The sequence below is a fragment of the Simochromis diagramma genome, unplaced genomic scaffold, assembly GCF_900408965.1.
Source record: "Simochromis diagramma unplaced genomic scaffold, fSimDia1.1 OVJJ01000603.1, whole genome shotgun sequence".
In the NCBI taxonomy this organism is placed as follows: Eukaryota; Metazoa; Chordata; class Actinopteri; order Cichliformes; family Cichlidae; genus Simochromis; species Simochromis diagramma.
Genome location: NW_024387414.1, coordinates 4,328,333 through 4,356,038, shown reverse-complemented (window position 1 = coordinate 4,356,038; position 27,706 = coordinate 4,328,333). Strand labels below are relative to the sequence as shown.

General features: G+C 38.6%; 1 protein-coding gene across 7 annotated transcripts in view; it reads right to left on the bottom strand.

The window, feature by feature from the left end:
* Positions 1-294: 294 nt before the first annotated feature.
* Positions 295-27,706, bottom strand: part of LOC120721050 (adhesion G protein-coupled receptor G3-like) — a 40,450-nt gene continuing 13,038 nt past the window's right edge. Inside the window, exons 1-13 of one of the 7 annotated variants that reach the window (XM_040011060.1) lie at positions 26,247-26,686; positions 26,106-26,141; positions 25,917-25,968; positions 22,825-22,909; positions 22,514-22,621; positions 21,373-21,534; positions 21,238-21,295; positions 21,056-21,147; positions 20,086-20,204; positions 18,302-18,579; positions 17,268-17,370; positions 16,807-17,141; positions 15,016-16,716 (exon numbers count right to left, since the gene is read on the bottom strand). In XM_040011060.1, coding sequence (XP_039866994.1) covers positions 16,670-16,716; positions 16,807-17,141; positions 17,268-17,370; positions 18,302-18,579; positions 20,086-20,204; positions 21,056-21,147; positions 21,238-21,295; positions 21,373-21,534; positions 22,514-22,621; positions 22,825-22,909; positions 25,917-25,968; positions 26,106-26,141; positions 26,247-26,304 — 1,533 coding nt within the window. In that variant the 5' untranslated portion in view covers positions 26,305-26,686 and the 3' untranslated portion in view covers positions 15,016-16,669. Of the gene's footprint in view, positions 2,026-2,110; positions 2,440-2,583; positions 2,687-3,274; positions 3,550-5,898; positions 6,018-7,995; positions 8,088-8,182; positions 8,238-8,327; positions 8,478-9,251; positions 9,381-9,520; positions 9,609-10,299; positions 10,358-10,656; positions 10,802-15,015; positions 16,717-16,806; positions 17,142-17,267; positions 17,371-18,301; positions 18,580-20,085; positions 20,205-21,055; positions 21,148-21,237; positions 21,296-21,372; positions 21,535-22,513; positions 22,622-22,824; positions 22,910-25,916; positions 25,969-26,105; positions 26,142-26,246; positions 26,691-27,706 lie in introns of those variants that run through there. The other 6 variants (XM_040011056.1, XM_040011058.1, XM_040011057.1 and 3 more) reach the window with 6 other exon arrangements.

Below are 27,706 nucleotides of genomic sequence, written 5' to 3'. Positions count from 1 at the left end.
TGTCCAATTAAAAGCTGACTTTGTGACTTCTGCTATTTTTTTTTAGACATTACGTCATTGTGATTGCTGTGTTTCGTTTTTTCAAATACATAAATGTTTTTTTGTTTTGTTTTTTTGTTTTTGTGATGATGGAGCTGCAAAGTTCTACAGTGTTTTGTCTCCGGACAAAAGAGTCGCAAGTGGTTCTCAAACGTTTTGCCAAACTTAAAAATGCTTTCAAACATAGTTATCAAAAATAGTCCAACATCCCAATCTATGGTTTAATCAGTAAATAAAATAATAATAAAAAAATGATCAGTGTTGATATATATTTTTTAATTTTTTAAACTGTACTTATTTTATTACAAAAATTGTATTATACATAATATTATACATAATATAACATTTGATCATAAAATCAACCTAAAAATAAATCTGTTATCACACAAAGATGGTGCTGCACTAACCTGAAAATTGTTTCGGGTGGAATAACTGTTTTACAAAGACCTTTTACTAGTGAAATTTCATAATCCTGCTTATATAGCCTAATAGTGCAACAATTTTGTCCACAAAATAGACTTCAGCTGCCCAAAGTAAAACAATGGTTATGCAAAATAATATAGATGATTACTTTTCGCATTCCCTACAGTGATGACATTCATGTAGACCTTTGTCAACATGTTGCAGGCGTTTACTGTCACCAGGGGGCAGTGTCAAAAACAACCTATCCGTTATTTACTCCTGCAGTTATTGTCTGTCTCTCTATTACAATTTGAATCACCCCTACAGTGAGTCAGCCAACATAACAAGCATTTTAGTGAGTGTATACTTGATGAAACAATGCAGAAATATTAAAATACCACAGAGTACATAACTGAACTGATTAGTCTGCAGTGAAGTCACCTGCTTCATGAAGATAAATATCTACCATGTCTAGCCAATAACAGTAACAATAACTAATAACATTCTGTAGTATATAGGTTAAGTTTGTAGGACAGATACATTACCTGACCTATACCTATAATACAGTATAAAGAATATGGATGATCTTCACAGTAACTGCTTTTTTAATTAAACGATTCACAAGTTAATTGTTGAATATACTAACAAAAATCATATTTGTATTTGATTCCAAAATAAGAAAGAAGAGAAAAAAACATCAACAAATAAAATGAGTCTTCATTACCATATATGAATGTCACTGGTAAAATGTAAGAAAATGCTGTGTAAAATGTAACTAAAAATCGAATGCAACGGTTTCCAATTCTCATAAAGCCATATTTTATTCACAGTGGAACATAGATAATATAAAAATATTTAAAAGTTGTTTAAATATAAAAATATAGTAGATGGAGAGGACTGCCAGCTGCTCTCAAAGCTAATTTAGAATGGACAGAGGCACGTTTTACAACAGCATAATAGGAATAGGAGAGTGGAGGTGTGGAACTGCCCAGTCTGCAGTCCGGACCTTTCACAAATTAAAAACATTTGGCACAGCCAATCCAGCAGCTGGTCTCTGCGTCCTAAAATTCAGTTAAATTCAATTTTATTCATATAGTGCCAAATCACAAGAACAGTCACCTCAAGACACTTTATACTGTAAATTATTGCATATTTATACCTTGTATATTGCAGTGATAGAGTCTGCAGCTTCCTCTCTAATAAAAGAAAAGAGGATCCTACACACTGGCAAATATAGCCCTGTCCAAACTTTTTTCAGATGTTCTCCTGGCGTCTAATTCAAGCTGGGAGTTTTCTTAGAATGGTACATTTTTATCAGATTTAAAAACTAGATATATTTTCCATGTTCTGCTGTGAATAAAATATGAGGTTTTAATTGTTTCATTTGTTTGCATTCTGATTTCAGTTACCTTTTACACACCATGTCAACATTTTTGGAATTGGGTTTGTAAGTCAGGATAATTCACTTGTCTTAGCTGTTATTTAAACTGGTGGTCAGCTTTTTCTGACAGGTGTCTGTTGATGAGTTATTGTTCGATTGAGGCTTCCTGGTCAAAGCCAAAGACCACAGGAACATGAAGACACCTGATAAGAGAGAAAAAATGCAACTTTTCTCACAAATGATCAAAATCCAGTGCATACTTTATACGAGAATTAGTCACATACTAACCTTGACAGGAGTTGAATATTGTGAATACATAGATACCAGGGAGTGAAACATATGTGATGCTGGTTAACCCCCAAGGTAACCCCAGCACAAGGCTGAGGCCCAGCACTTTAACAGAGTCCTTCCATAAATTCCAGCCTTTGTTTTTGTTTGTCTTTTTCCAGCCAGTGTTGCTTCCAAAGCCTGCACTACCCCTTCTTATCCCCCAGAGCTTAAACACAACTAGTCCCATAACACAGGCATTAAACAGCACCACCATGGAAGGAAAGGCCACTGTAGTGATGAAACTGGTTATAAGGTGCTTCTTCGGGAACTCGCTGTTCATCCAGCATCTGCTCATTATTGAAAAACAAATATGTATTAAATAAATATAAAACATTTTGGAGGCAGCATATAAATGTCACCAATGTTAACACCAAAGTATGATTTCATGGGTCACTGCATGCATAAAAATCCTACTGATGATATTTTCTTACATGTGTGCTGTTGTATTGGAGAGTTTGGCGTCCCGCATGTGCAGGGTGTATTTACCATAAACACCTGAAATCGCACAAATCACTGCGACTAGTGTCGGGAAGCCTAAAGAAGTAGAAATAGAATGATTTTCAAGTGAAGTATTAAATGCATATAAAAAGATAAAATTAAAAAAAAAATTGCATGTGCTACAGCTTGAAGTGCAAATGTTAGCAAACATGATTTCTCAGCAGTCGTTCTATTCAAAAAGAAGTTGCTCTACATGAAAAATAATTAAAAACTTGAGTGTGGATCTAGACCACTCACCAGCCTTTCAAGATTATCCATCCTTGAGGCTTTATTACGACACTGATTGCTGGACTTTTTTTTTTTGCCATGCTCATTTTTATCACTCGACATTTGTGCACATGCTACAATTTCATATAGTATTATTGGACACTCTCAGCAAATCACTGAAGTATTTGTAGTAAAAAAAAAGTTGTCGAAAATGGAAAAAATACTGTATACATAATACCATACCGACAAACCAATCTCATTCAGCCATTTACCTGGATTTTAATCACCAAATTTATGATGTTTTCTCAACTTTGTAGTATCAAACAACAACAACAACAACAAACCTACACTATCCATTTCCATTTGGCCTGTTTGACAGCATCTGACGAAATTGTGTTTTAACCTTACTTTACTCACCCCATCCAACTAAGCTGAGTTTGAGAAGATATTTCCTGAAAGTGATGTTAAAAACCCGGCTTAGTAGAAGGTAGAGATGGAACCCCTCCAGAGCAGTCCAGCTGAAGGTGGCCAGCAGAGACCAGTGTAAAATCAGACCCAGAACCAGACAAACTGGGCTGTCCTCATTCAGCAGCCATGCCGAGAAACAGGACAGCAGGAAGCTGAGGTGGAGGCAGAGCATTGCTCCTGCTAGCTGCATGTGCAGATTAGTTGTCTTCTCAGGACGCCGACGACTAAAGAGAGAAACAGCATTACAATTCTTTAAACAATGGAAGAAATTTGGCCTTTTTTTAAACCTTTCGCTTTGAACCCTCGATTTTGATAACACTAACAATAGTAACTCCACACAGATGAAACTGAGAAGCTTGTGATTTCCCATAATTATTGTCAGACTAAATATGCCAGATAATGTATCCTGTTCTATATGTAACCAAGAGTACGGGAACCAAGACTGCCAAAAATGGGAAGAAGATGATGAAGCTGGAGGAAGAAAGAACTAAACCCTTTCAAAGTAATATTAGAGATAAATGAAGTAAATTTAAATAAATAAATGTAGCATTTTAGAGTATGACCCATATATTGATATTTCTTCATAATTTGCTACTATATTTATTTATTTGAAGACTATAACCCCTTTTTATTAATGTATAGGTTTTATGTAAAATAATGATTATCTTTGCATCCTAACTGCCTTTAATCCAAGGAGATAAGTGTCAGAGGATCCAGTGCTCCTTTTTCTGTTTCTTCTTCCAGCTACTTCCTTTATGGCAGTGGTTCCCAAAGTGGAGGGTGCAAAGCCATTGGCGGAGGGGGGTGGGGTATGAATAAAAAAAGAAGCCTTGGACACTGCTATGGACAGGTTTTTTGACGGAGCTCCCACACAAACACAAAGCAGAAGATGAAGCATCGCCAAATATGCTTCCGAACCAACTTCCAAGCCAAAGACTAGAAAATGTGATGAAGCATATCTTGCCATTGGCTTCACCTGTACAACAGTGGTGCCAAGTAGGGGTGGGTTTCAAAACTCGATTTTCCGATCATTTATTTAATCCTGAATCGATTATTAAATATAAATGTATTTTGCCAGAAATGCCAGGATCTCGGGTTAAAACTCACAAAACTATATCAACAACCACCAAACAGCTAAAATAGTAAATGATAGCAGGAAAAAGGATTCCACACAAAGATGTGAACACAAAGCGCGGACCCGACGCATCAGAATCTGTGAGATGTCGGCTTTCTCACCCGACGGCACGTACACGGGCACGCTGTCGGTGTTGAAAGCTGACACCTCACAGCTTCTGATGCTGCAGGTTTTATCACTCTCTGACCTAAATTCACTGAAACAGCAGCAAAAGATCAAAATTACACTTCACATTTGATAAACATCATCATTACGTCCCTCTTACTTTCACTGTTTTGTGTCCACTACGATAAAATCACGCTTCCTGCACAGCTCTCTCTCTCAGTGTATTTTCAAAACAGTTTCCCATCTGTATTTTATCCTCAGTTACTTTGACACAAAGGTGTCTGCTGTGATGCTCACACCTCTGATGAAGTCTCACAAGTGTCAGTACTGATAAATGATCAGAATTATAATATTTCTGACTGTCTGAGGCAAAATTTAATCAAATCAAATCTGAATCCAATTGATTACAAATCATTGACGATACCCAGCCCTTGTGCCAAGGTAGGTTTCCCCTGCGTCGGGAGCACGCACTGGGCTCACTGTCCAAAAAACGGACAAACAGTATCTCACATGAACACTTCTTATAATTACTGAAATTTTGGAGATGTTAGCTCATTATACAGTGAAGTTACAGTGGGAATCTTATAAAACAAAGGGGGCCTAGCAAAAAAAGTTTGGGAACCAGTGCTTTAGGGGAAATTGTTTTAATTTTTCACCCTGTCCCTAGCACCCTCCTCTGTACCACCAACACTGCATGTGACATCCAAAAACCTCCTCCTCAGTCCTGTATAGCTACTATCTCTCCTCTGCACATTCCCAGACCATCTCAAACTTTCCACTTTAGCTTTGTTTCCAAACTCCTCTGATATGTTTTGATATTTAAAATTTTGCCCATCCTGCTTACTCCTCGTGTGATTCAGATGCATGCAATGACTACCTGCCAGCTTTCAATAATCCAACATGCATTAATACTAAAATGTTAGTATATGCATATGTAACTGCATAGACTTCAGCTTCAGAAAAAAATTCCAATTTTGTCTGCAAACATGCAGAGGGCTTCAGGACTGTTCACACTTGACTGAGGAACAGTCAACTGTGAACAGTTTTTGACCGACGACTGTGGGGTGCCACACTTTAGGAAAGATTATGTGCAAGTGTTTGTTTCCCACCAGATGTGACACAGTACATTTAAACTGGTCTGACTGATGCAATAAACCAGTCTTTCACAACATAACTTCTGTCAGTGGTTGACCTTTAGAATTTTTTCTATGAACTAAGCCAACAATAATATATTTCTTTATCAACACAACACCTCTTTAAAATGTAATACTAGAGAAAATATCAAAACATGGCAGAAGTTAAAAGGACATTCAAGTAAAACATATGTACTCACTGTAGACAAATATAGATGATCAAGCTGATGAATGTGAAGACAACGGAGAGTGCTGATCCAATGTAAGTGATGTAGCTGAGTGTCTCCGAATGAGATTTACTCACTGATAATTGTGGGTTCTGGAACATAAAAAGACACTGTTGAAATGAAGTCTATGTTAAGATGTTTAATGGAGGCCTATCCACGGGCCTCGGTCAAATAGTTTCGGTATTATAATTTAAAATCACTCCACCTCTTCTTATAACAACTTTTCCACTTTTTTCACTCTACGTTTTGACCCATAGAAGACTGCTGAACTCCTGCTTCAAGTTCTCATATGGCATGGTGAACCGTTTTTATAGACAAAGATTTCTGGATGTGTTCCTCAGCCCATTCAGTGACTTCCATGACAGAATCATGTAAGTTCCACCGGAAATCATGAGTATCCACTATTGATTTTCTGCCTTTTTTTGTGGACAGAAATTTATTCAAGACAAATCTGTTGGGAATATATATAATGAGTGGTAAAATGTTATTCTAGCTGTCTTTTTATTTCTCCAGCCTTTTATAACCCCTGTCCCAACCTTTTTGAGATTTGTTGCTGCCAACAAATTCAAATTAAGGGTATTTTTCCACATGCATTCATAAGATTTGCAAATCACTGAATTCAGTTGTTTGTTTTTGTTTGTTTGTTTGTTTTTAAATTGAAGTGCTAAATTAAAACTCCTTCAATCAAATGTTATTTAAAAATTGAATGCATGGGTTAGCTAAGATCTGAAAAGCATCTCTTACTTTTTTAGACATATGGTATCTAACCAGATTCTTACTCTGGATGGCATTACCTTGGCCTCCAGTAACACTGTGAGGAACCTTGGAGTCATTTTTGACCAGGACATGTCCTTCAATACACATATTAAACAAATACGTAAGACTGCTTTCTTCCATTTGCGCAACATCTCTAAAATTAGTCTCTAAAAAAGTCTCAGAGTGACGCTGAAAAACTAGTTCATGCATTTATTACTTCCAGGCTGGACTACTGTAATTCATTATTATCAGGAAGTCCTAAAAACTCGCTGAAAAGCCTTCAACTAATCCAAAATGCTGCAGCAAGAGTCCTGACAGGGACTAGAAAGAGAGAGCAGATTTCTCCTGTTTTGGCTTCCCTTCATTGGCTTCCTGTTAAATCCAGAATTGAATTCAAAATCCTGCTCCTCACATACAAGGTTTTAAATAATCAAGCCCCATCTTATCTTAATGACCTTGTAGTACCATATCACCCTATTAGAGCACTTCGCTCTCGCTCTGCAGGCCTACTTGCTGTTCCTAGAGTATTTAAAAGTAGAATGGGAGGGAGAGCCTTCAGTTTTCAGGCCCCTCTTCTGTGGAACCAGCTTCCAGTTTGGATTCAGGAGACAGACACTATCTCTACTTTCAAGACTAGGCTTAAAACTTTCCTTTTTGCTAAAGCATATAGTTAGGGCTGGATCAGGTGACCCTGAATCCTCCCTTAGTTATGTTGCAATAGACGTAGGCTGCCAGGGGATTCCCATGATGCATTGAGTTTTTCCTTTCCAGTCACCTTTCTCACTCACAATGTGTTAATAGACCTCTCTGCATTGAATCATACCTGTTATTAACCTCTGTCTCTCTTCCACAGCATGTCTTTATCCTGTCTTCCTTCTCTCACCCCAACCGGTCGCAGCAGATGGCCCCGCCTCTCCCTAAGCCTGGTTCTGTCTGAGGTTTCTTCCTTTTAAAAGGGAGTTTTTCCTTCCCACTGTCGCCAAAGTGCTTGCTCATAAGGGGTTATATGATTGTTGGGTTTTACTCTACAATATAAGGCGCCTTGAGGCGACTGTTGTTGTGATTTGGCGCTATATAAATAAAATTGAATTGAATTTGTTAGAATTTGTTATTATATGTGGGAACTTCCAAGAGAAAATGGCTTTGTGACTAAAATTTGTTGCTTGCATTTAAGTTGAAGACTTCACCCTTCAAGCTCTTTAAAGACTCAATTCATATGCTGTTCCTAATTAAAGTTGCTATACACTGATTAGACAAGCGCAGATTTTATCACAGGGCTTTATTACATTCTGTAGAAAGAGATTATCATTTTACCACAAGCACAGCGAAGAAGCTCAGATGGTTGCAGCTGCAAATAAATTCATTTCCTGTGTTACTGGTTTCACAGCCTTCAGTGCTCCAATAACCTAATAAAATAAATACATACAAATACATTAAGTAGTTGTAAATCTTCTTTAGATTTAGAAATGACTATACTGGAGGCTGACATCTGTAATAATACCTGTTCCATTTCCCATCGCTGATTCCTCCCAAAATACACAAGTCCCATTTTCCACCTGTGAAAAAAATGAATAGAAATACCATGAAAACAGATTATTAGATTTTCAAAGTAAGATGCTGTTGCAACCATTTTGATGTCTTCTTACCTCTTTGTCATGTCTGAAGATTAACTTGATGGGTTGCTGGAGGTTATTCACTGAAAGAGTTCCTGCCTTCACCGATAGGACTGAGCCCCTAAACACAGTGCCTTCTCTGCGGTGAAACTGTATTTGCCTGCCTTTTGAACGAGGACTTAGCTGCAATGTGTGAGACACGTGAACAAAGCGCTGGGATGAGACTGACTGCAAAAAACTCTCCTCTTAACATGAAGACCCACAGGCCAAATCTAGCCCTTCACTAATTTAAATTCAGCCCACATACTAACACATTTGTTAGTATGTGGTTTACACAACTACACACACCCACGCAGTAAACAGCCTAAACAGACTCAACACTCAAAACCACCTGAAAGCTTACAAGCTAGAAAAAGCAGAATAGAACAAACAGGAAAGCAGATGCAAGCAAAGATGGAAGTCTGAGGTTGTTTTTAGCAGAAGACGTTTGTATAACAGATCGCCATATATCTGTTTTTAAAGAACATAATTTACATTGTGATTGTGATGTTTGAATCCACACACCAGCATGACAAGAGACATACAGCCCAGTATGTTTCTGTTTTCTGTACCTGAGCTGTAAAGGCAAGTTTATGTGCAATAATTTGAGGGAAGAAGGGAGGCTGAAGGTTGAACTACATGCTCAAACACGTTTTTACTCTTGTTTATGAAACTTCCCACACAACTGATTTGTCATTTTCAGGAATGTGAAACAAAACTGGTGAGATTTCTGGGTATATGTACATGGAAATTTAAGATTTGATTAAATATACTACCAGACGTACATATTTGACATGATATAAAGGACAGTATTTCTCATTTCCTACTGTGGCCTCCAGTGAAACTGAACCTGCAACCCCCACAGATCAGCATTTTTTCAGTGAATGACATCAGCGTTCTCTTTCTGGAGTCACTGACCTTAAAATGACTGCTGTTTATTACAGAGGCCACCACCAGGACCTCCACCTCAGGCACATTTCCTCTGCTTCTCTGGAGAGCTGATGATGGGATGTGAACCCTATGTTCATGCGTAGGACTCACATCAACCTGAAGAGTATACACAAAAACAAAATTTTAAATATTCTGTTTTTGTTATTTATTGAGTTCATTAATACAAAAATAAAGCAATTCAGATAAAATGTAATTTTTTCACTTCCAAAAAGCACTTCAGCTCCAAATGACCTCACCTCTTGAAGCGAGTCTACTTTGAGTTGTCTGATGCCTGTCATGAAGCGACCTCTTGGCTTGCAGGTCATAATTTTGTCCTCATAACAACTACCAACAGAAATTTAACATAGTTCAGATATACAAATGGGCATTAGTGATATAACTGAAGACAGAGACAATAAACTAATAGAAATAATTAATAAATAAGAAAAAACAATTATTTCACAGTCTGCTTTGGTGTGATTTGAATTTATTGATTTCATTTGTTCACAGTTATATATTATATTTACTTGCTTTAAAAAGTATCAGTTATTTTGGGGAGTGCAACCAACACCCTTTCCAGTTAGACACATTATAGCACTGATCTTTGAAAACCCCTGACAGTAATTTAAAAATAATGTCCTACGCTTCCAGAGTGTCAAATGCATCTCAAAATGTGACAAAGTGTCCTTTCATGTCATAAATATTTATTTATACACAGACACTTTGCCAGGAGCCCTCAGTGTCACATTTGATTGAGATTACGGTATAAATTAAAAAGATTATACACTTAGTATGTTTTTATGATGAAACCATGTTAAAACACTGAAAAGCAGCCTATGTAGAGATAAAAACATTTTAACAGGCAGTAACTTCTGTTATATGGAGTGAATGCATAAACAGTGATCATATCTCTCCTTCAGGTTGTATCAATTATGTTAAACTAGTATTTATCAACAGCAAGTTTATTTATTCATGAGAAAGATGATATAACCTTTCAAAAGCAGGAGTGTGAGATGTACAGAATAAAACGAATTACCGTGTCCATGCAGTGGGCCTTTTTAGGCACTCCTGGAGAACATTTTCACAGTAGTCTGCTATAGTGATACACACCAGAAGTGAAGGGATCAAAATTAGCATCATTAATACATTTAAACAAGACTGAAAGGTGATAAAACATCAAAGTGATATTTAACTCCAGAGGCAAGTGAGAAGCAGCTGTTTGATCAACACTCTAGGAACAGCGTTCCTGCTACCTGATAGCTGAGATGCTAGTCAGTGATTTTACTTTTCTCGTGGTTTGAGAAAATCCACAACCTTGAGATACTAACAGTTAGAGTGGTATTTCCCTCACAAACTTTAAACATCATAGGAATGACATGGTAAATTTACTCACCCACAGCCTGGGACATAGAAAAACAGAAGATTGTAACTAGAAAAAATGTAATCCACATCGTGGCTCACTCAGCTACAAACACAGGTATGCTCTATGAGGTCCACAGGGTGTTGCTCTGCTTGGCTGAGGCTTGCTAACTGAGACAAAGTGGGAGTTTCACATCTGTATATATCACATGTTCTTGGCAGAGGCAGGGATGACCCCTGATTGGACGAGGTGATTCATGACAAGGTTTTTTCCAGAGGTATCACAAAGTTCAAGTAGTGAGTTGTTGCTCTGAGTTATGATAGAAATATTTACACAGACAGTATATAACCACACCGAACACACAGGCAGTGAATCAGTTTGAGAGTTGTCTGCCGGAGACCCTGCTGCTATGGTTACATGAAGGAAAATTATCAGTTGTTTTATCAAGGCTTTATCATTTGAATTAATGGTATGACCTTAATCCTTTCTATGCTGTGCTTCTTGGTTGACAGAGAGACAAACATTCATAAACACAAGATAACTTGATGAGATCATAACTTGGGCAAAGAACTTCAATAAATTAATGTTAAAACAAGTCTGACAGAAATCTTAAAATCCACCCTAAAGAAAAAAAAGAGAGTTAGGAAATAAGTTTAAAAAAATAAAAGACATTTCCAAAGTAAAAAAATCCAACACAGAGTACTGTTGCACCCTGTTTCAAACCATGCTGATAGTTACAGCCATCAGTGCCATTACAAAAGCCTCAGTTAAATAAGGTTTCATTACTGAGTCATAGAAACCATTTAAAATTAATCTATTATGCTTATTTCCAGCTTATTTCTTATTTCTGCTACTCCTTCACTATATTTTGTATGTAAATATTGTATTTTGTACTTCATGTCTTTATAATATATCTATGGGTTTATTTTGATGCTGCCTTCCTGAGTTCCTGAAGGCTCTGGATGTTGTAGGGCTGTCCTGGTTAACACACCTCTGAAATGTTCAGTGGAGATCTCAGGGGGTGCCTTGGGAATGGCAGACTGTAGTGGTGGTTCCCCTGTTAAAGAAGAGCTCCAACAATAGGGGATCACACTTTTCAGCCTCCTTAGGAAAGTGTATGCCAGGGTACAGGACAGTCTGCCAGTTAGTCAAACCTTGGATTCTGGAGGAATGATGACTTTTTTGTTCTGACTGTGGAACACTAGACCACATCTTAAACCTCTCAAGGATATTCAAAGGTGGGTAGGAGTTTGCTCAACTAGTATACATGTGTTTTGTGGACTTGGAGAAGGCATTTGACAGGGTCCCTCAGGATATCCTGTTGAGGAGAATGGGGTGCCTGGCTCATTTTTACAGACCATTCTGTCCCTGTACAAATAAAGCCAGAGCTCGGTTCATATCACTGGTAGTAAGTTGTACTTGTTTCCGGTTGGTGTTGGACAGAATATCTAAGCATGGCAAGGTGGTGGAGGGTCTTTGTTTGGGTTTTTTGAGATGATGTGTTCATCGTGCGGTAACCTTCTGCTTTGAATGGAGCAGTTTGTGGCTGAGTGTGAAGCAGCAGGAATGAGAACCAGCACTTCCCATTCCAAGACCATGATCCTACCGGGAGGAGGCCCCAGGGCAGACCCTGGACTCACTAGAGATTGTATCTCTCAGCTGCCTGGGAATGCAAGTTGGAGGAGGTAGGTGGGGTGTGGGAAGTCTAGGCTTCTCTGCTCAGATAGTTACCCCTGGGCCCAAGCTCGGATGCGATGCAGGAAAATGGATGGATGAATGGATATTTTGATACTTGTATTTACTTATTACTTACTATTTTAATTATTATTACACATTTAAAAAAAATTAAAAAAAACTAGAATTACTTTTTAAAATATTTTATTCTCATAGATAAATCCACACAGCAGTATATTAGTAATTAAAATAATTATATTAATTATAAAGCTACCATGCCACTATATGACTATACTACACAGTGTAGAGTCACCCCCAAATTTCCTAGATGTTCAAAGTTGAAATTTTATTTGGCCGCACCAAAAAGAACAGTGAAAGTACACACATCAGGGACAAGAGGAGAAAAAAAAATCTACTCGAACTGGGCTCCTAACTGGGAGCCAGTTTGAGGACAGTAAAGAAAACAAAAAAGCACATGAATATTCACATCTTACACCATGTAAAAGGACGTGACATGCAAAGGGAGGAGGGTATGGGGTAAGGAATGATCCGGTGTAGACAGCAGCCATGTTGTCCTGCAGCTTTTTCCAGTGCTGGACTGGACTGTCTGCATCAGGTGGGTAGCAAGCATCAGAGGCTTTGGAATGGGGGCGGGGGGTGAGTGTATATCTGCATCAGTGTACATGCATATGTGTGTGTGTGTGTGTATCCTGTGTTCAGCTTGAGAGAGAGTGTGTCCTTTCACCTGGTTAAGCAAAAGTCAACAGTCCTCGGCTGATGCAGGTGTCCTTGAAGGATAGGGGCAGAGAGTCAAAACAGAGTCCCGTTATCAAGGAGAAGAATTTGTTGTTCCAGAGCCGAATGAGTGAAGGAGATGATTATGGACTGATTCTTATATAGTGCTTTTCTACTCTCCCCAAGTACTCAAAGCACTGTGTACAACATGCCTCATCCACCCATTCAAGCACTTCTAAACACAAGTACAAAGTAATCTACATTCACACACATTCACACACATTCACACTCCGATGAACGCATCATCTTGCCCAAGGATATCTGACATGCAGACTGGGGAAGCCAAGGATCAAACCACCAACCTTCCAGTCAGTAGCTGATCTGCTCTACCACCTGAGCCACAGCCACCCGCATGAATCAATAAACTTGCTGTTGTTTGGGTTAATGTGAACAACTGCATCCGATTTTGCAGTCGGGCTAATGTCCCTCACTGGTCATCAGGTATACAGGGAGTGCAGAATTATTAGGCAAGTTGTATTTTTGAGGAATAATTTTATTATTGAACAACAACCATGTTCTCAATGAACCCAAAAAACTCATTAATATCAAAGCTGAATGTTTTTGGAAGTAGTTTTTAGTTTGTTTTTAGTTTCAGCTATTTTAGGGGGATATCTGTGTGTGCAGGTGACTATTACTGTGCATAATTATTAGGCAACTTAACAAGAAACAAATATATACCCATTTCAATTATTCATTTTTACCAGTGAAACCAATATAACATCTCCACATTCACAAATATACATTTCTGACATTCAAAAACAAAACAAAAACAAATCAGCGACCAATATAGCCACCTTTCTTTGCAAGGACACTCAAAAGCCTGCCATCCATGGATTCTGTCAGTGTTTTGATCTGTTCACCATCAACATTGCGTGCAGCAGCAACCACAGCCTCCCAGACACTGTTCAGAGAGGTGTCCTGTTTCCCCTCCTTGTAAATCTCACATTTGATGATGGACCACAGGTTCTCAATGGGGTTCAGATCAGGTGAACAAGGAGGCCATGTCATTAGTTTTTCTTCTTTTATACCCTTTCTTGCCAGCCACGCTGTGGAGTACTTGGACGCGTGTGATGGAGCATTGTCCTGCATGGAAATCATGTTTTTCTTGAAGGATGCAAACTTCTTCCTGTACCACTGCTTGAAGAAGGTGTCTTCCAGAAACTGGCAGTAGGACTGGGAGTTGAGCTTGACTCCATCCTCAACCCGAAAAGGCCCCACAAGCTCATCTTTGATGATACCAGCCCAAACCAGTACTCCACCTCCACCTTGCTGGCGTCTGAGTCGGACTGGAGCTCTCTGCCCTTTACCAATCCAGCCACGGGCCCGTCCATCTGGCCCATCAAGACTCACTCTCATTTCATCAGTCCATAAAACCTTAGAAAAACCAGTCTTGAGATATTTCTTGGCCCAGTCTTGACGTTTCAGCTTGTGTGTCTTGTTCAGTGGTGGTCGTCTTTCAGCCTTTCTTACCTTGGCCATGTCTCTGAGTATTGCACACCTTGTGCTTTTGGGCACTCCAGTGATGTTGCAGCTCTGAAATATGGCCAAACTGGTGGCAAGTGGCATCTTGGCAGCTGCACGCTTGACTTTTCTCAGTTCATGGGCAGTTATTTTGTGCCTTGGTTTTTCCACACGCTTCTTGCGACCCTGTTGACTATTTTGAATGAAACGCTTGATTGTTCGATGATCACGCTTCAGAAGCTTTGCAATTTTGAGACTGCTGCATCCCTCTGCAAGATATCTCACTATTTTAGACTTTTCTGAGCCTGTCAAGTCCTTCTTTTGACCCATTTTGCCAAAGGAAAGGACGTTGCCTAATAATTATGCACACCTGATATAGGGTGTTGATGTCGTTAGACCACACCCCTTCTCATTACAGAGATGCACATCACCTAATATGCTTAATTGGTAGTAGGCTTTCGAGCCTATACAGCTTGGAGTAAGACAACATGCATGAAGAGGATGATGTGGACAAAATACTCATTTGCCTAATAATTCTGCACTCCCTGTATCAATTCCCCGTTGCAGAGCCATGAGCATCTACAAGATCTCATCCATATTGCGTTCAGTAAACACAGTCTGAGTACTCACGGCTTGCCCATCACAATCATGTCAGCCAGCCTCGTGGTGTTTTGAACAGCTGTAACCGTGAGTTGTTTGACAGATGTGATGGGACTTCCCATGATGCACAAAAGAATTCTTCTCTGTTAAACTCTTTTCACTCTTGATGTGTTTTACGGCACTACTGCTTACCACAAAATGTTGCCTTCTTCTCATAATTTGTGCCCTCCTTATCTCTGTGTGCTCTTCTTATTTATCCTCTATTTCCCCTCACCTGGAACCACAAAAGCAGATGGCTTCTGTTGAAGATCTGTTCCTGTCTGTTTCCTTTATGGCCAAGTGCTGCTTATAAAGGATCACCATATGGTTGTGGTTTTCCTTCCTGGGGTCTTTGTCTTATTATGTAAGGTGCCTTGAGAATAATGTTCTTATGAACTGGATGTATAACTACAGCTTAATTGAATTAAATGCTACTCTGGTTGCATGTGTTTTGGAGGATCTGTCACATTATGTGCTGTTGTAAATCAACCAGCCTATGAGTAAAAGGCTGCAATTATTGTGCACAAGGGGTCACTCTAGAGCGACTCTGTTATTGAGTTTCATAGTTCAATACTCAGTTTCAATTCCTGTCAGGTAACATCAGATGATGTCTGCAGCCCCATTTCACTGAAAAGTTAGTTCAGTCCAAAGCAATAAAAGTATTTTTTCATGTTAAACACTCCATCAGTAACAGTACTAACCACTGAGCTATGTTGCAACATTCATGCTTCACAATCATCTGTACAGTAGCAAAAAGTCATGGCGTGTCTGCATAGTCTCCTCAATTATAGGTGACTAATACACATTGAGTCAGCTGCTGAGAGGGTATGTGGGCTCTGTGATAGGCTGGCTTGTGTTTCAGGATGTACTGTTGATTAAAACAGAAGGACTGACAGCAATCTTTGTACCTAAACCACTAAAGCAAAAGGTTAGGTGCAATTTTAGCTCAAGAAACTAACATGAAACTTTAAACCTTATGATAGTTTCCAGAAATTATCATTTAGACCATTTAAGTGTGTAGAACTGATGCTGTGCATTAAAATATTTTAATCATAGTTTCCCTACTTGACTCATAGTGAGAAAGCCAGACAAAAATATCTGAAAGTGTATAGTTCACTGAGAGACTGACCTGCAGTGAAACCAAATGTTTTTATGAAAGCACAAAAGTTTCCATCTACAGTAACTTACCTAAGTCATAATACATGAATTGTCTTTTATGAATCAGTAAATTGTTGAGAATCTTTGCCTTCTCTACTAAAAATAATACAACCATAAGAATCATAGATGCATTTTTTGAAAACATACATTTGCATATAAAAGAAGAAACAAAACAGCAACAAAAACCCAAAAACTCATTCAACAGTCAACACCTAATATACATCATAGATAATACATCTTGGCTGTTATTGGCTATTGGCTGCTGAAACTGGTGTTCAACACTTTTTGAAGAGTCTCTGACTAATGAAACATAGGCCGATCAAGACTTCCGGGCCAAACCCACAGACCAAAGAAATATAAATACACCTGAGAAGAGAAGAAAAACGAGTGTTAATTCTTCTTGCAAGTGATCAAAGTCCAGTGCATATTTGATATAAGAATCATTCACATAATAACCTTGAAGGGAGTTCAAAATGGTGAATATGTAGATCCCAGCGAGTGAAACGTATGTAGTGCTGGCTAACCCCCAAGGTAACCCCAGCACACAGCTGAGGCCCAGCACTGTGACACAGTCCCTCCATAACCTCTTTCTTTTCTCTTTGTTTATCTCCTTCCAGTCACTGCTGCTTACAAAGCTAATCTTCTTATCATCACTTCTTAATTTCCGCATCTTACACACAACCAGCCCCAGCATGCAGGCATTGAACAGGACCACCAACAAAGGAAAGGCCACAGTAGTGATGTAGCTGACTAGAGGACGCTTTGATTGGAAGTCGCTGCTAATCCAGCACCTGCCCATTATAAAAGATAAAATAAAAAAATACAGTGAGCTCCTTTAACATAACAGCATGTATCTGTGCATAGTCAAAATACCATGCTAATTACATATTTAAAATCAAAACCACTGAGTTTCTTACATTTGTGCTGTTGAATTGCCATTTTTGGTTTCCCTTAGTTGTAGCGTGTACTTGCCATAAACACCTGAAATCCCACAAATTGTTGCGACCAATGTGGGAAAACCTGGACAAGGGAATGATCAATTACCTTTAATTGAATCATTAGATACAAAGACCAAGATAAGATCAAATGTAACATTTTTTTTTTTAAATTTGCAATATCCACTGCAGTTTCTCAAACATAAAATAAAAGATATACGGAGAATGTTAGATTATGACCAAGTTCTGGGCTTCAGTGTAAGAACCTTGCCAGTGTCTGTGTGTGTACGTGTAAAACGCAAACACTGGAATGTGGCTTCTCTTAATTTAATTTATTCAAAAAGAAATTGCTCTACATGAAAAAAATACAAACAAACAAAAAACAATAATATGAGTCTACACAAATCACCAACCTTGAGAAATTTTGAGATTGAGCCCCATCTACATATTCCTCTTATCTCTAAACTGCCAGACTTTGTCAGTTTGTTCAGTTGACTAGAAGCTGAACTGAGAGAGGAAGTGATTTGCAACACAATGGAAACCACAGACTGAAAAAAGTCAATAATATTCAGCAGCTTTAGTAGATAACGTGTGAAAATGTCCCACTATAACTTTTTCTTAATTTAAAGGTGACCAATTCAAACAACAGCCAAAGAGAGCTCAGGATACTCTTGTTTCTGAATTTTTCTTTGTATAATTCTACTTGTTTTTAAGGTTATTTGTCAGTTTTTTGGTTTCTTAGTGTTCTTTATTGTCAGGTCTCAGCTGTTATGAGTTTCACCCCCAACTTGTGCTCAGTATTTCCGTTTAGGTAGTTTCTCATTTCTGATAGAAGGATAACGATAGAAGTTAGATTAGATTCAGCTGTCTTGTTACTCTCCTGTTTTCAAATCATTAATTACCTTGCCTATATTAATTGCCCTCAGTCTTGTCTTGGAACTATTGCTTCATTAGTGTTTTTCTTTTTTTTTTTGCCATATTTGACAGAAACAATGTCCCAACAAAACTTCACTAACCCCATCCAACCAGGCAGAGTTTGAGCAGGTATCTCCTGATATAGATGTTAAAGACCCGAATGAGCAAAAGGTAGATTTGAAACCCCTCCAGAGCACTCCAGGTCAAGGTGGCCAGCAGAGACCAATGTAGAAAGAGACCAAGAACCAGGCAAATTGAGCTGTCCTCATTTTTCCTCAGCCATTCCCAGAAACTGCACAGCAGGAAGCTGAGGTGGAGGCAGAACATTGCCCCTGTAAGTTGCATGTGCAGACCTGTGGCCTTCTCAGGACACCGCCGACTACAAGAGAAACACGATTATTTATTTATCACCAGTTTTGCAGACACTAGACATAATCTGGCATTTTTAGATGTTTAATTTTAAAATCAGTTTCAATATCTGTTCATACTTTCCATGCTTTTCCATACTTTACACCAATAGAGATTATAAGCTTGTTGTTTGTTTATAATGGCTATAAGACTAAATATACAAGATAAAATGTCTTGTCTATGTGTAAGTGAGGCTCGTGGTCCTGTGGATTAAACAATAAAAGACAAAAAACTGAAGCTGGCAGCAGTGATGATAGGGTCTTCACACTTTGTCAAAGTGTGCTACAGCTGAGGCCAACTGTTGCTACTGTCAAGCTATTTCCTGTTGTCACATGAATACCTTACACATTTCTTCATGGTAGTTTCATGAAGGAGTTGCTTGTCCTGTGTAGAACCCACAATGAAAATTTCCTGTACATCTCATGAACATTGAATGATGTTTACAACTTAAGTACCCAATTTCTTGTTTCTATGCCTATGCAGTAGTTCGTTCATCTGTGACCAACAGACATACAGACGTCTCCACACTTGGACTCTTATCAAACGTGAAGTTTGGAGCAGATTTGGTAACCATGTCATTTTGGCACCGTCACATGCAAGAGCCATTAAATATAAACATTTTCACAACAACTGACATAGGTGTCAGGATACACAGTGTTTCAAAGCTTTCCAACCCCGTAAAATACTTTAAGGTAAATTGAGATGTGGCCAAAGTTCAATGTAAATTTACAATGAACTAAAGCGAAAGTATCTGCTATAGCTATAGCTGCTGCGCAATACTGACATATAGGTGTGTTGAAACTAGACTGGGGCTTAGAAGTGGTTTACTATCAGCAGGGTGCAGTGTCACAGACAACAAGTCAAACTATAGAAGAGAGAACAATAATTTATTTATAAGGAACTAAAACCTACTCTCTGCAAATGGCAAAAACCCAGGCATTTCTTTAGGTTTATAAACTAACTAGGTTTTGCAAAAAAGCATTCATGCAGGGAAGTTCAAACATTATTTTTAAAAAGTTTCAAAAATTGGAGCAACAACTGAGGTCCTATGAAGCAACATGTGGTGAGAGGCGCTGTAACCTAGCAACATAACATAGTAGTGTTCTCAGAAACAGGCAAGCCATCTACTTAGCCACCAAACACTGTGGTGGGCTTCCTGGCTATTTGTGTGACCTGGGTTTTTGCCACTCAGAATGAAATGCTTGATGCGAAATCTTTCACATTGAATGTCATCTTAAGTGTGTGGGACAAGTTAGTTTTGTGATGCTTAATAACTAATGTCTAATCTTTCACAACATAGTAAAAATCAAAACAAAATTTCATTTTTCTATGAAATGAGATGGCAGTAATTCACTTCGTATGAACACATTACTTTAGGTCCTTGATGAAAGGATGAAAAAAATGTCTCGTCTGCTAAACTAAAGAGATATTCTACAATATTTAAATATGACACATCACGGGACATGAGGACACTCACTGTAACCAAATGAAGACAATCAGGCTGATGAATGTGAAGACGACTGAAAGTGCTGATCCAATGTAAGTGATGTAGCTTAGCTTCTCCGCTTCCACGTTTGTGACTGATATCTCAGGGTTCTGAAACGTAAGACAATATGTACGTATGTAAAAATAAGGGAATTACCAGTGTGACCAAGAAGCTGGTGTAGACATGCTAAACACTGCAGTTCCTCCAAAAGCAAGTTAATTACTAAGGTTAAAATTGCCATAATGATATTAACAATCAAGTTTACAGCTTAGTACAAAAATAGTTTTGAGGTTCTATAGATAATTTCATCCTATTTATTACAATTGTAATAGAGTTATAATTGTAGTTATAACGAGAGGCTCAAAGTCAGGCATGCGCCAGCTTTGAGTAACATGTTTGCTAGCATAAACAGCTCTGGCTAAATACTGTCAGCTAACCTTTAGATTAGTGATATTACGGTATTTAACAAATACTATGTGGTGTGACACAACCCAGTCAAACAATTTGTACTTCAGTTTTAGTGAGAGAATACAAGTATTCCAGTATTTTATTGTTGTTTCGTAAGTCCTCAAAAGCAGATATCTGTATCTGTACAATGTACCAATACAGATTATTGATGAAGATTCCTAACATCCGCTGTCCTCTCTTCCACAAGGCGGCTAACACTGAGGCTTCTAAATGCTGATTCCAAAACTAACGAGTGACATATCAGGTTACATCCTGCTTTTATACAATCTATATGTAATGCACTAGTTAGCTCATGCTGGCATTAAAAAATCTATTCATCTCATTTATTCTGGTATATTTAATTATACAAAATATGTCACCCCTCAAATGCCATACACATGGCATTTTGTCTCCTAATTGATATGCTGTGCCGAGTTACAGCTGCTAAACAATAATAAGGCAAAAATATTTTTTTATGACCAAAGTTTGATCATTTTCTGTTAAATTATATTACCACAAGAACAGCAAAGAAGCTGAGATGGTCGCAGCTGCAAATAAATTCATCTTCAGTTTTATTGGTTTTGCAGCCTTTAACACTCCAGTAACCTACACAGGAAAAAAAATCAGAGCAAGTAAGTGTGCGTCACCTTTTTACTTAGAAATAAAAATACCGAACAATGACATCGATAACAGCACCTGTTCCATTGTCTGATTCCTGCCAAAATACACAAGTTCCATCTGTAATCTGTGAAGACTAAATCAAAATAAGAGGGAAACAGGTTATTCCATTTTCTAAATATGATGTTAGCCCAACTATGTTTGTATTTTTACCTTTTTGTTGTGTTTGAAGAATAACATGATGGGTTGTAAGAGATTTCTGATGATTTCACCATTTTCTGTCATGTTAACTGCCTTCACCGCGAGGACTAATCCTTCAAGCACAGTGCCTTCTCTGCGGTGGAATTGGAATCTACTTTTCTGAGGAGGACTCAGCTGCAATGAGGCAGACACATGACAGTAATGTTAGTGTTGAAAATTGGATTTTTGTTGTGTGTGGGACTGTAGGCTGTAGGTTTATATTATGAAATGGTAATTATGAAAGAGTGAATTTTGGGCCATTTTACAGAGAAAGGCAAAAGTAATGTAAGGAGTAGTATAACGAATTATGTTGCCCTAGATGTAACTAAGTAGCGTACTGCGTTACTTTGAAGAAAAGTATCCTGTGCAATGTGTAATACATTACTTTTTAAAAGACCCCAATTCTGATAACAACAAAGAGGGGAAATAGCTCACAGCATGCAATTCATTTGCATGTCTTTGACATGCTGCTTGGAGCTGGTGGTGACTCTCAAAGCAAAGCCCACGAGAACCTAATGAGCATCAATAAGCAATCGAGTGGGTAAAAATTATTGATAATGGAATCAGCATTGCTAAATTCTTATAAGTTTCCATTCCTACTGATGCGTGAGAAAATAATAAAGCCCTCTGAAAAGTGAGGACTCTTAGAGAGAATGCAACAAGGATGCCATGGAAAGATGATTCGTTTTGCAGGGCAGTGTCCTGTTGAGAATCCAAATCCTACAACTTTAGCGCCCTAGCTTGCAAAGCCATAATGGACTTTTGGATGTCGTCATTTTGCCCCTGCTCAGGCTTTTCAAAAGCTGCCATCCTCCATCTGAACTTTCACCTTTGTGTCTCTAACGTCTGGCTTTCTTCCACATCACCCTCTGACAGCTATAAATAAACTTCTACAGCTCTGAGTAAAATCCTCTCTGCCTCGCTCAGCCATCATATCATTCTGCAATCAAACAAGACCTGATCTCCACTTCAAGGGACAGAGGATATAAAGTAAATAAACAAAAATTTTTGGAAAAAAAAAGTTGATGCAAAATGTTTCTATGAAAGACAATACTTAAATTATGTCTTCTTACTGTATGATGGGACTAAGGTTCTCTCTTAAGGTTCTACTTACCTTAAAATAAGTGCTGTTGATAACAGAAGCCATCACTGTGGTGGCAGCTCCTTTGAAAGCTGAGGATGGGATGTGAACTCTGTGGTGAAATGTAGGGTTCATATCACCCTGAAAAGCACAAACAAGAGCATGAAAAAAAGATCTGAATGCATACATCCTCTACAGTATATCAATACAAATATATATAACACAGGTTATAATTTATAAAAGTTACCTTTGCTTGCACCTTGTTCCTTGTCTCAGGTATTTATAGATCTTTCAAGAAAAGATATTATAAAAACAACAAACTCACCCCCCAAAAATGTGCTCACCTCTAGTGATGAGTTCACGGTTTGACGACTGAAGCCGAATATACGTCTTTTGAGTTCACAGGCTGCAGTTCTTTCCTCATAACACCTGCAAAGATATACTCACTATATAAGTATTCACTGATCTGAAACAAATCGCACAACTAAATCTATGAATATATACTGAAGGTGACGTTTCCATTACAATAATCAGATAATATATTACCTGCAAATATTGATAAACACTACCAGTCAAAAGTTGGGACACACCTTCACATTTACTCGTTTGTTTTAATTTTCACGACTATTTATGTTGCAGATTCTCACTGAAGGCATCAAAACTATAAATGAGCACACATGGCATTATGTAGAAAACAAAAAAGTGTGAAAAAAGTCAATACATGTTTTATATTTTACATTCTTAAAAATAGCCACGCTTTGATTACTGCTTTGCACACTCTTGGCATTCTCTCACTGAGCTTCATGAGGTCGTCACCTGAAATGGTTTTCCAACAGACTTGAAAGAGTTCCCAGAGATGCTGAGCACTTGTTGGCCCTTTTGCTTTACCTCTGCGGTCCATCTCATCCTAAAACATCTCGACTGGGTTTAGATCAGGTGACTGTGGAGGCCAGGTCATCTGGCGCAGCACTCCATCACTTTCATTCTTGGTCAGCCTGGAGGTGTGTTTTGTCAAGTCAAGTTGAAAAATAAATGATGGTCCAACTGCAGGATGCTGTGGTAGCTATGCTGATTCAGTGTTCCTTCAGTTTTGAATAAATCCCCAACTGTGTCACCAGCAAAGCACCCCCACACCATTACATCTCTTCTTTTATGCTTCATGGTGAGAACCATGCGTGCAAATACCATCTGTTCATCTTTTCTGCATTGCACAAAGTCACAACAGGTGGAACCAAAGATCTCAAATTTGGACTCATCAGACCAAAGCACAGATTTACACTGGTCTACTGTCCATTCCTTGCGTTTCTTGGCCCAAACAAATCTCTTCTGCTTGTTGCTTTTCCTTAGTCGTGGTTTCCTCTGAACAGTTGATGTAGAGATGTGTCTGCTACTGGAACTCTGTGTGGCATTTATCTGGGCTCTAATCAGAGGTGCTGTTAATTTCTGAGGTTGGTGACTGGATGAATTTATCCTCAGCAGCAGAGGTAACTCTTGGTCTTCGTTACCTGTGGCAGTCCTCAATTTCATGGCAGCACTCCATGGTTTTCACGACTGCACTTGGACACATTCAGTTTTAGCAATTTCCCGGACTGACTGACCTTCAGTTCTTAAAACAATGATGGACTGCTGTTTCTTTTAGCTGTTTGTTTCTTGCCATCATACGAATTCTAACATATGTTGTGAAACAGGGTGTCAGCTGTGTACCAACCTGACTTCTGCATAACACAACTGATGGTCCCATCCCAACTAAGAAGGCAAGAAATTCCACAAATGAACCCTGACAAAGCACACCTGTGAAGTGAAAACCATTTCAGGTGACTACATCATTAAGATCATTAACAGAAGGCCAAGGGTTTGCAGCGCTGTCAACAAAGCAAAGGGTGGCTACTTTGAGGAATTTAAAATATAAGACATATTTAGAGTCATTTTGTCATTTTGTTCTTTGCTGCATTAATTCCATATATCTTGCTTTATATATTTCAATTCAATTCAATTCAATAAACTTTATTGATCCCGAAGGTTGGCCCGCAAGGAAATTGGGTATTTGATATCTTCAATATGTATGTACAATGTAAAAAGTAAACAGACTAGTAGTGTATATATGATAAACATAAACATGGATCTACTAAGTTGATCGAACACATTGTTTAATGGAACATGTTCCGAATTCCAAAAGTTCAAGAAAAAAAAAAACCCCATGAAGTTCTCTAAAAGCACACAAACCCCATTTTCCTGCATGACAGTCTGGTGATTTAAGCCGCGCACTGACACCAAATGACACTGTCAGTTTTTAGTAAAAGTCAGTGTCATGGTGGCTGTGTGTGGCAGGCAGATTTGGGGACCCAATATGCAGACTCAAAGAGGCGGAAGTAAACTCAAACTTTGCTTTATTGCTGGACAAACAGTGGGTCGACCACCCAGGTACCCTAACAGGCAGTTGGATAGCATCATTTATGACTCTGAAAGGCACTAACACTCTCAGGAGTACTCTTTGGCTACGTCCACACTAGCCCGGATAGATTTGAAAACGGCATTTTTGTCTGAAAATGCTTCGCGTCCACACTAGCGTTTTCAGTCGTTTTCACAGAGTTGCGCGTCCACATTGTAACGGCCGAAAACGCTTACGTTCCAGTACTGAGCATGCGTGAAACAAGAAGATTCGACCTGCCTCACTTCTGTCTGCCGTTTATTTAGTTTCAGGCTCTTTGAAATGTCGCGGCAAAATGTTGAGGAAAAGCACCGAGTTTTTTAAATGGACTAACAATGAGGTGGAGTTGTTGCTGCGAGTAACACAAAAGTACAAAGATGCAAAAGCGAGTGAGAATTAAATAAGATCTCTGGAGCATGTACAAACTGATATTAATCTTTAATAAGGCTGTCAAAATTGAGAGCAATAGAAAACAACTGCTCTATAATGCCCGCCGCTATCTTAGTTTAATTGGTCACATGACTGCATCATATGACTAACATGTGTCATCGTTTAGAAAGTCTGCGTTTTTGCTGTCCACACTGCGACGTGAAAGCACCGTTTTCAAATATATGCATTTTCAAGAACTTTTTGAAAACGCTGCGTTTTCCATCAGCAGAAACGCCGTCTCAGTGTGGACGGGAGGCCAAAACAGAGAGAAAACGATGCATTTTCAAACGAAAACGTATTAGTGTGGACGTAGCCTTTAGCTGAGGCAGATATTTCAAAACACATAAATGATGACAATCTAGATATGAACATGTTGTTCATCTTAATTTCAATAGGTTTAATGTCTGATTCCATAAACAAAATTTATTATGTATATCTGTGTTTCTCTTTTTGACAGTCACGTTAAGTCAAATCCAGCATTTATCCACAGCAAATAGTGTCCACATTAATTCATTCATGTAGTACAACAATGCAACTTATCCAAAACAGGAGTGTTTAGATGTCCATCATTTAAATTACCGTGTCCAAAAAAGACTACTTTGTGTACAGTGAAGCAGGACATCTTCACACCCTGCCAAAGTGAAGCAAACAGAAAGTGAAGGAATCAGAAAATAACAGTCATACAAGATTTGAAGTTGATACAGTTTTGAAGTCTGAATTCAGAGACAAATGAAAGGCAAGATGTTCGGCTGTTTGGTCAGTACTTACTTAGTGGCTTCTGCGTTTTGAAACTGTTGTTGCCACCTGGTAGTAGAGAAGTGTTTTAAGGGGCTGTTTACAGTTAGTGTTACTCATCTCATAAGCAAACAACTGTAAACATACCAGCAATTACATCATAAGATTACTCACCAACAGCTTGGGACATAGAAAAACAGATGATTTTGAAGAGAAAAAGTGTAATCCACATCGTGTCGCACTCGTCCACAAATAGCTCTATGCTGTAAGAGGACCATTCAACGTGCAGCCCTACCAGGTTGAAGTGTGCTTAACCAAGTGAGCTGAAAATTTCACACATTCTTAGCAGAGCTGTGGTTCAGAGGTCAGAGGAGGAAGTGATTCATGGCTAATGTTTTGGGTTTTTTTTTTAAAAGATGTCATGACTGAGCAATTTGAAGCTGCTGGTTTAAATTTCCACTGAAAATTTCATTGTAAACATAGACTGACACACTGTGAAAAAGCATTAGAACATGACTAACCAGCCAAGACCATGATGCCAGACCACATCATGGTCTTTTAGTTTGCTTTAACCAAAACAAGCTTCAGAGCTTTAACTGGTTTGAAGCTAGTCTTGACCATTTAAAAAAATTAATTGACAGTTACACAGAAACAAAAAATGTAACTGAATAATGAATATTAGTTTTTTTTGAAGAAAAGGAATTACTCTAATGTTACTGCTTTACATATACGCAGATAGGAATACGTTAAACCATAATTGTCAAGAAATGTTGAGACTTATAAGTTATCAAGGAAGTGAAACCTGAACTCGCATCTTGTCATTTTTCTAAAGATGGCAATACATGAAAATAAATCCAGATTTTTGAAAGTATCTGTATTCCAGTATATAGTGTTTGTCTGCAGCTCTATAAGAACCAGACTGTCTGTAACAGTGGACTGAATACCCCATACTCCCAAATCACCCCTTCCGAGGCTTGGCCTTGAACCCACACGCTAACCACAAAAACTAGATGGAGGAATCTGTGCTCTGCCTGGAGTAGTGTTATAACTGTTCAGCCTGGGACACTACAAAGAGGCTTGTGATGAGGATTTGGAGACACAAACTGATATCAACCTCAGTTCCCTTGTCCCAGACTGAAAAAAGTTGTAGGATACCCCATATAGAAAATATTGTCAGCTCCAGGAAAGCGAAACTGGGCACCTAATTCATCGCCCTTGTACAATTGGAAATTGGTTAGGATGATTACAACAGGAATCCTCAACATGCGACTCTCACAGTCTGTTCTCCAAAACCTAAAAGAGGAATTATGGATTTGATCAAGCCTGGGCTCGGGGGGAGCCCGATTGTCCTGGAGGGACGTTCCCTGCCGGATACATGATAGACGGGTGGAAAAACTAGAGGGTCGTGTGCCTGGCAGGACTGTCGATCGAGGACATTGAAGACATCTACCTTTTCGGAACCATGATAACGGGGTTTTTGCTGATCGGAGCTGGCTTGGCCCTGGCTTATTGGAAATTGAAGAAGGCGGAAACAGCTGTTCAAAACCCCACAAGGCTGCCTGCGATGATTGAAACAATGGGACAAGTCGTGAATTCTCAAAATGTGCTCATCGAACGCAGCACGGAACAAAAAA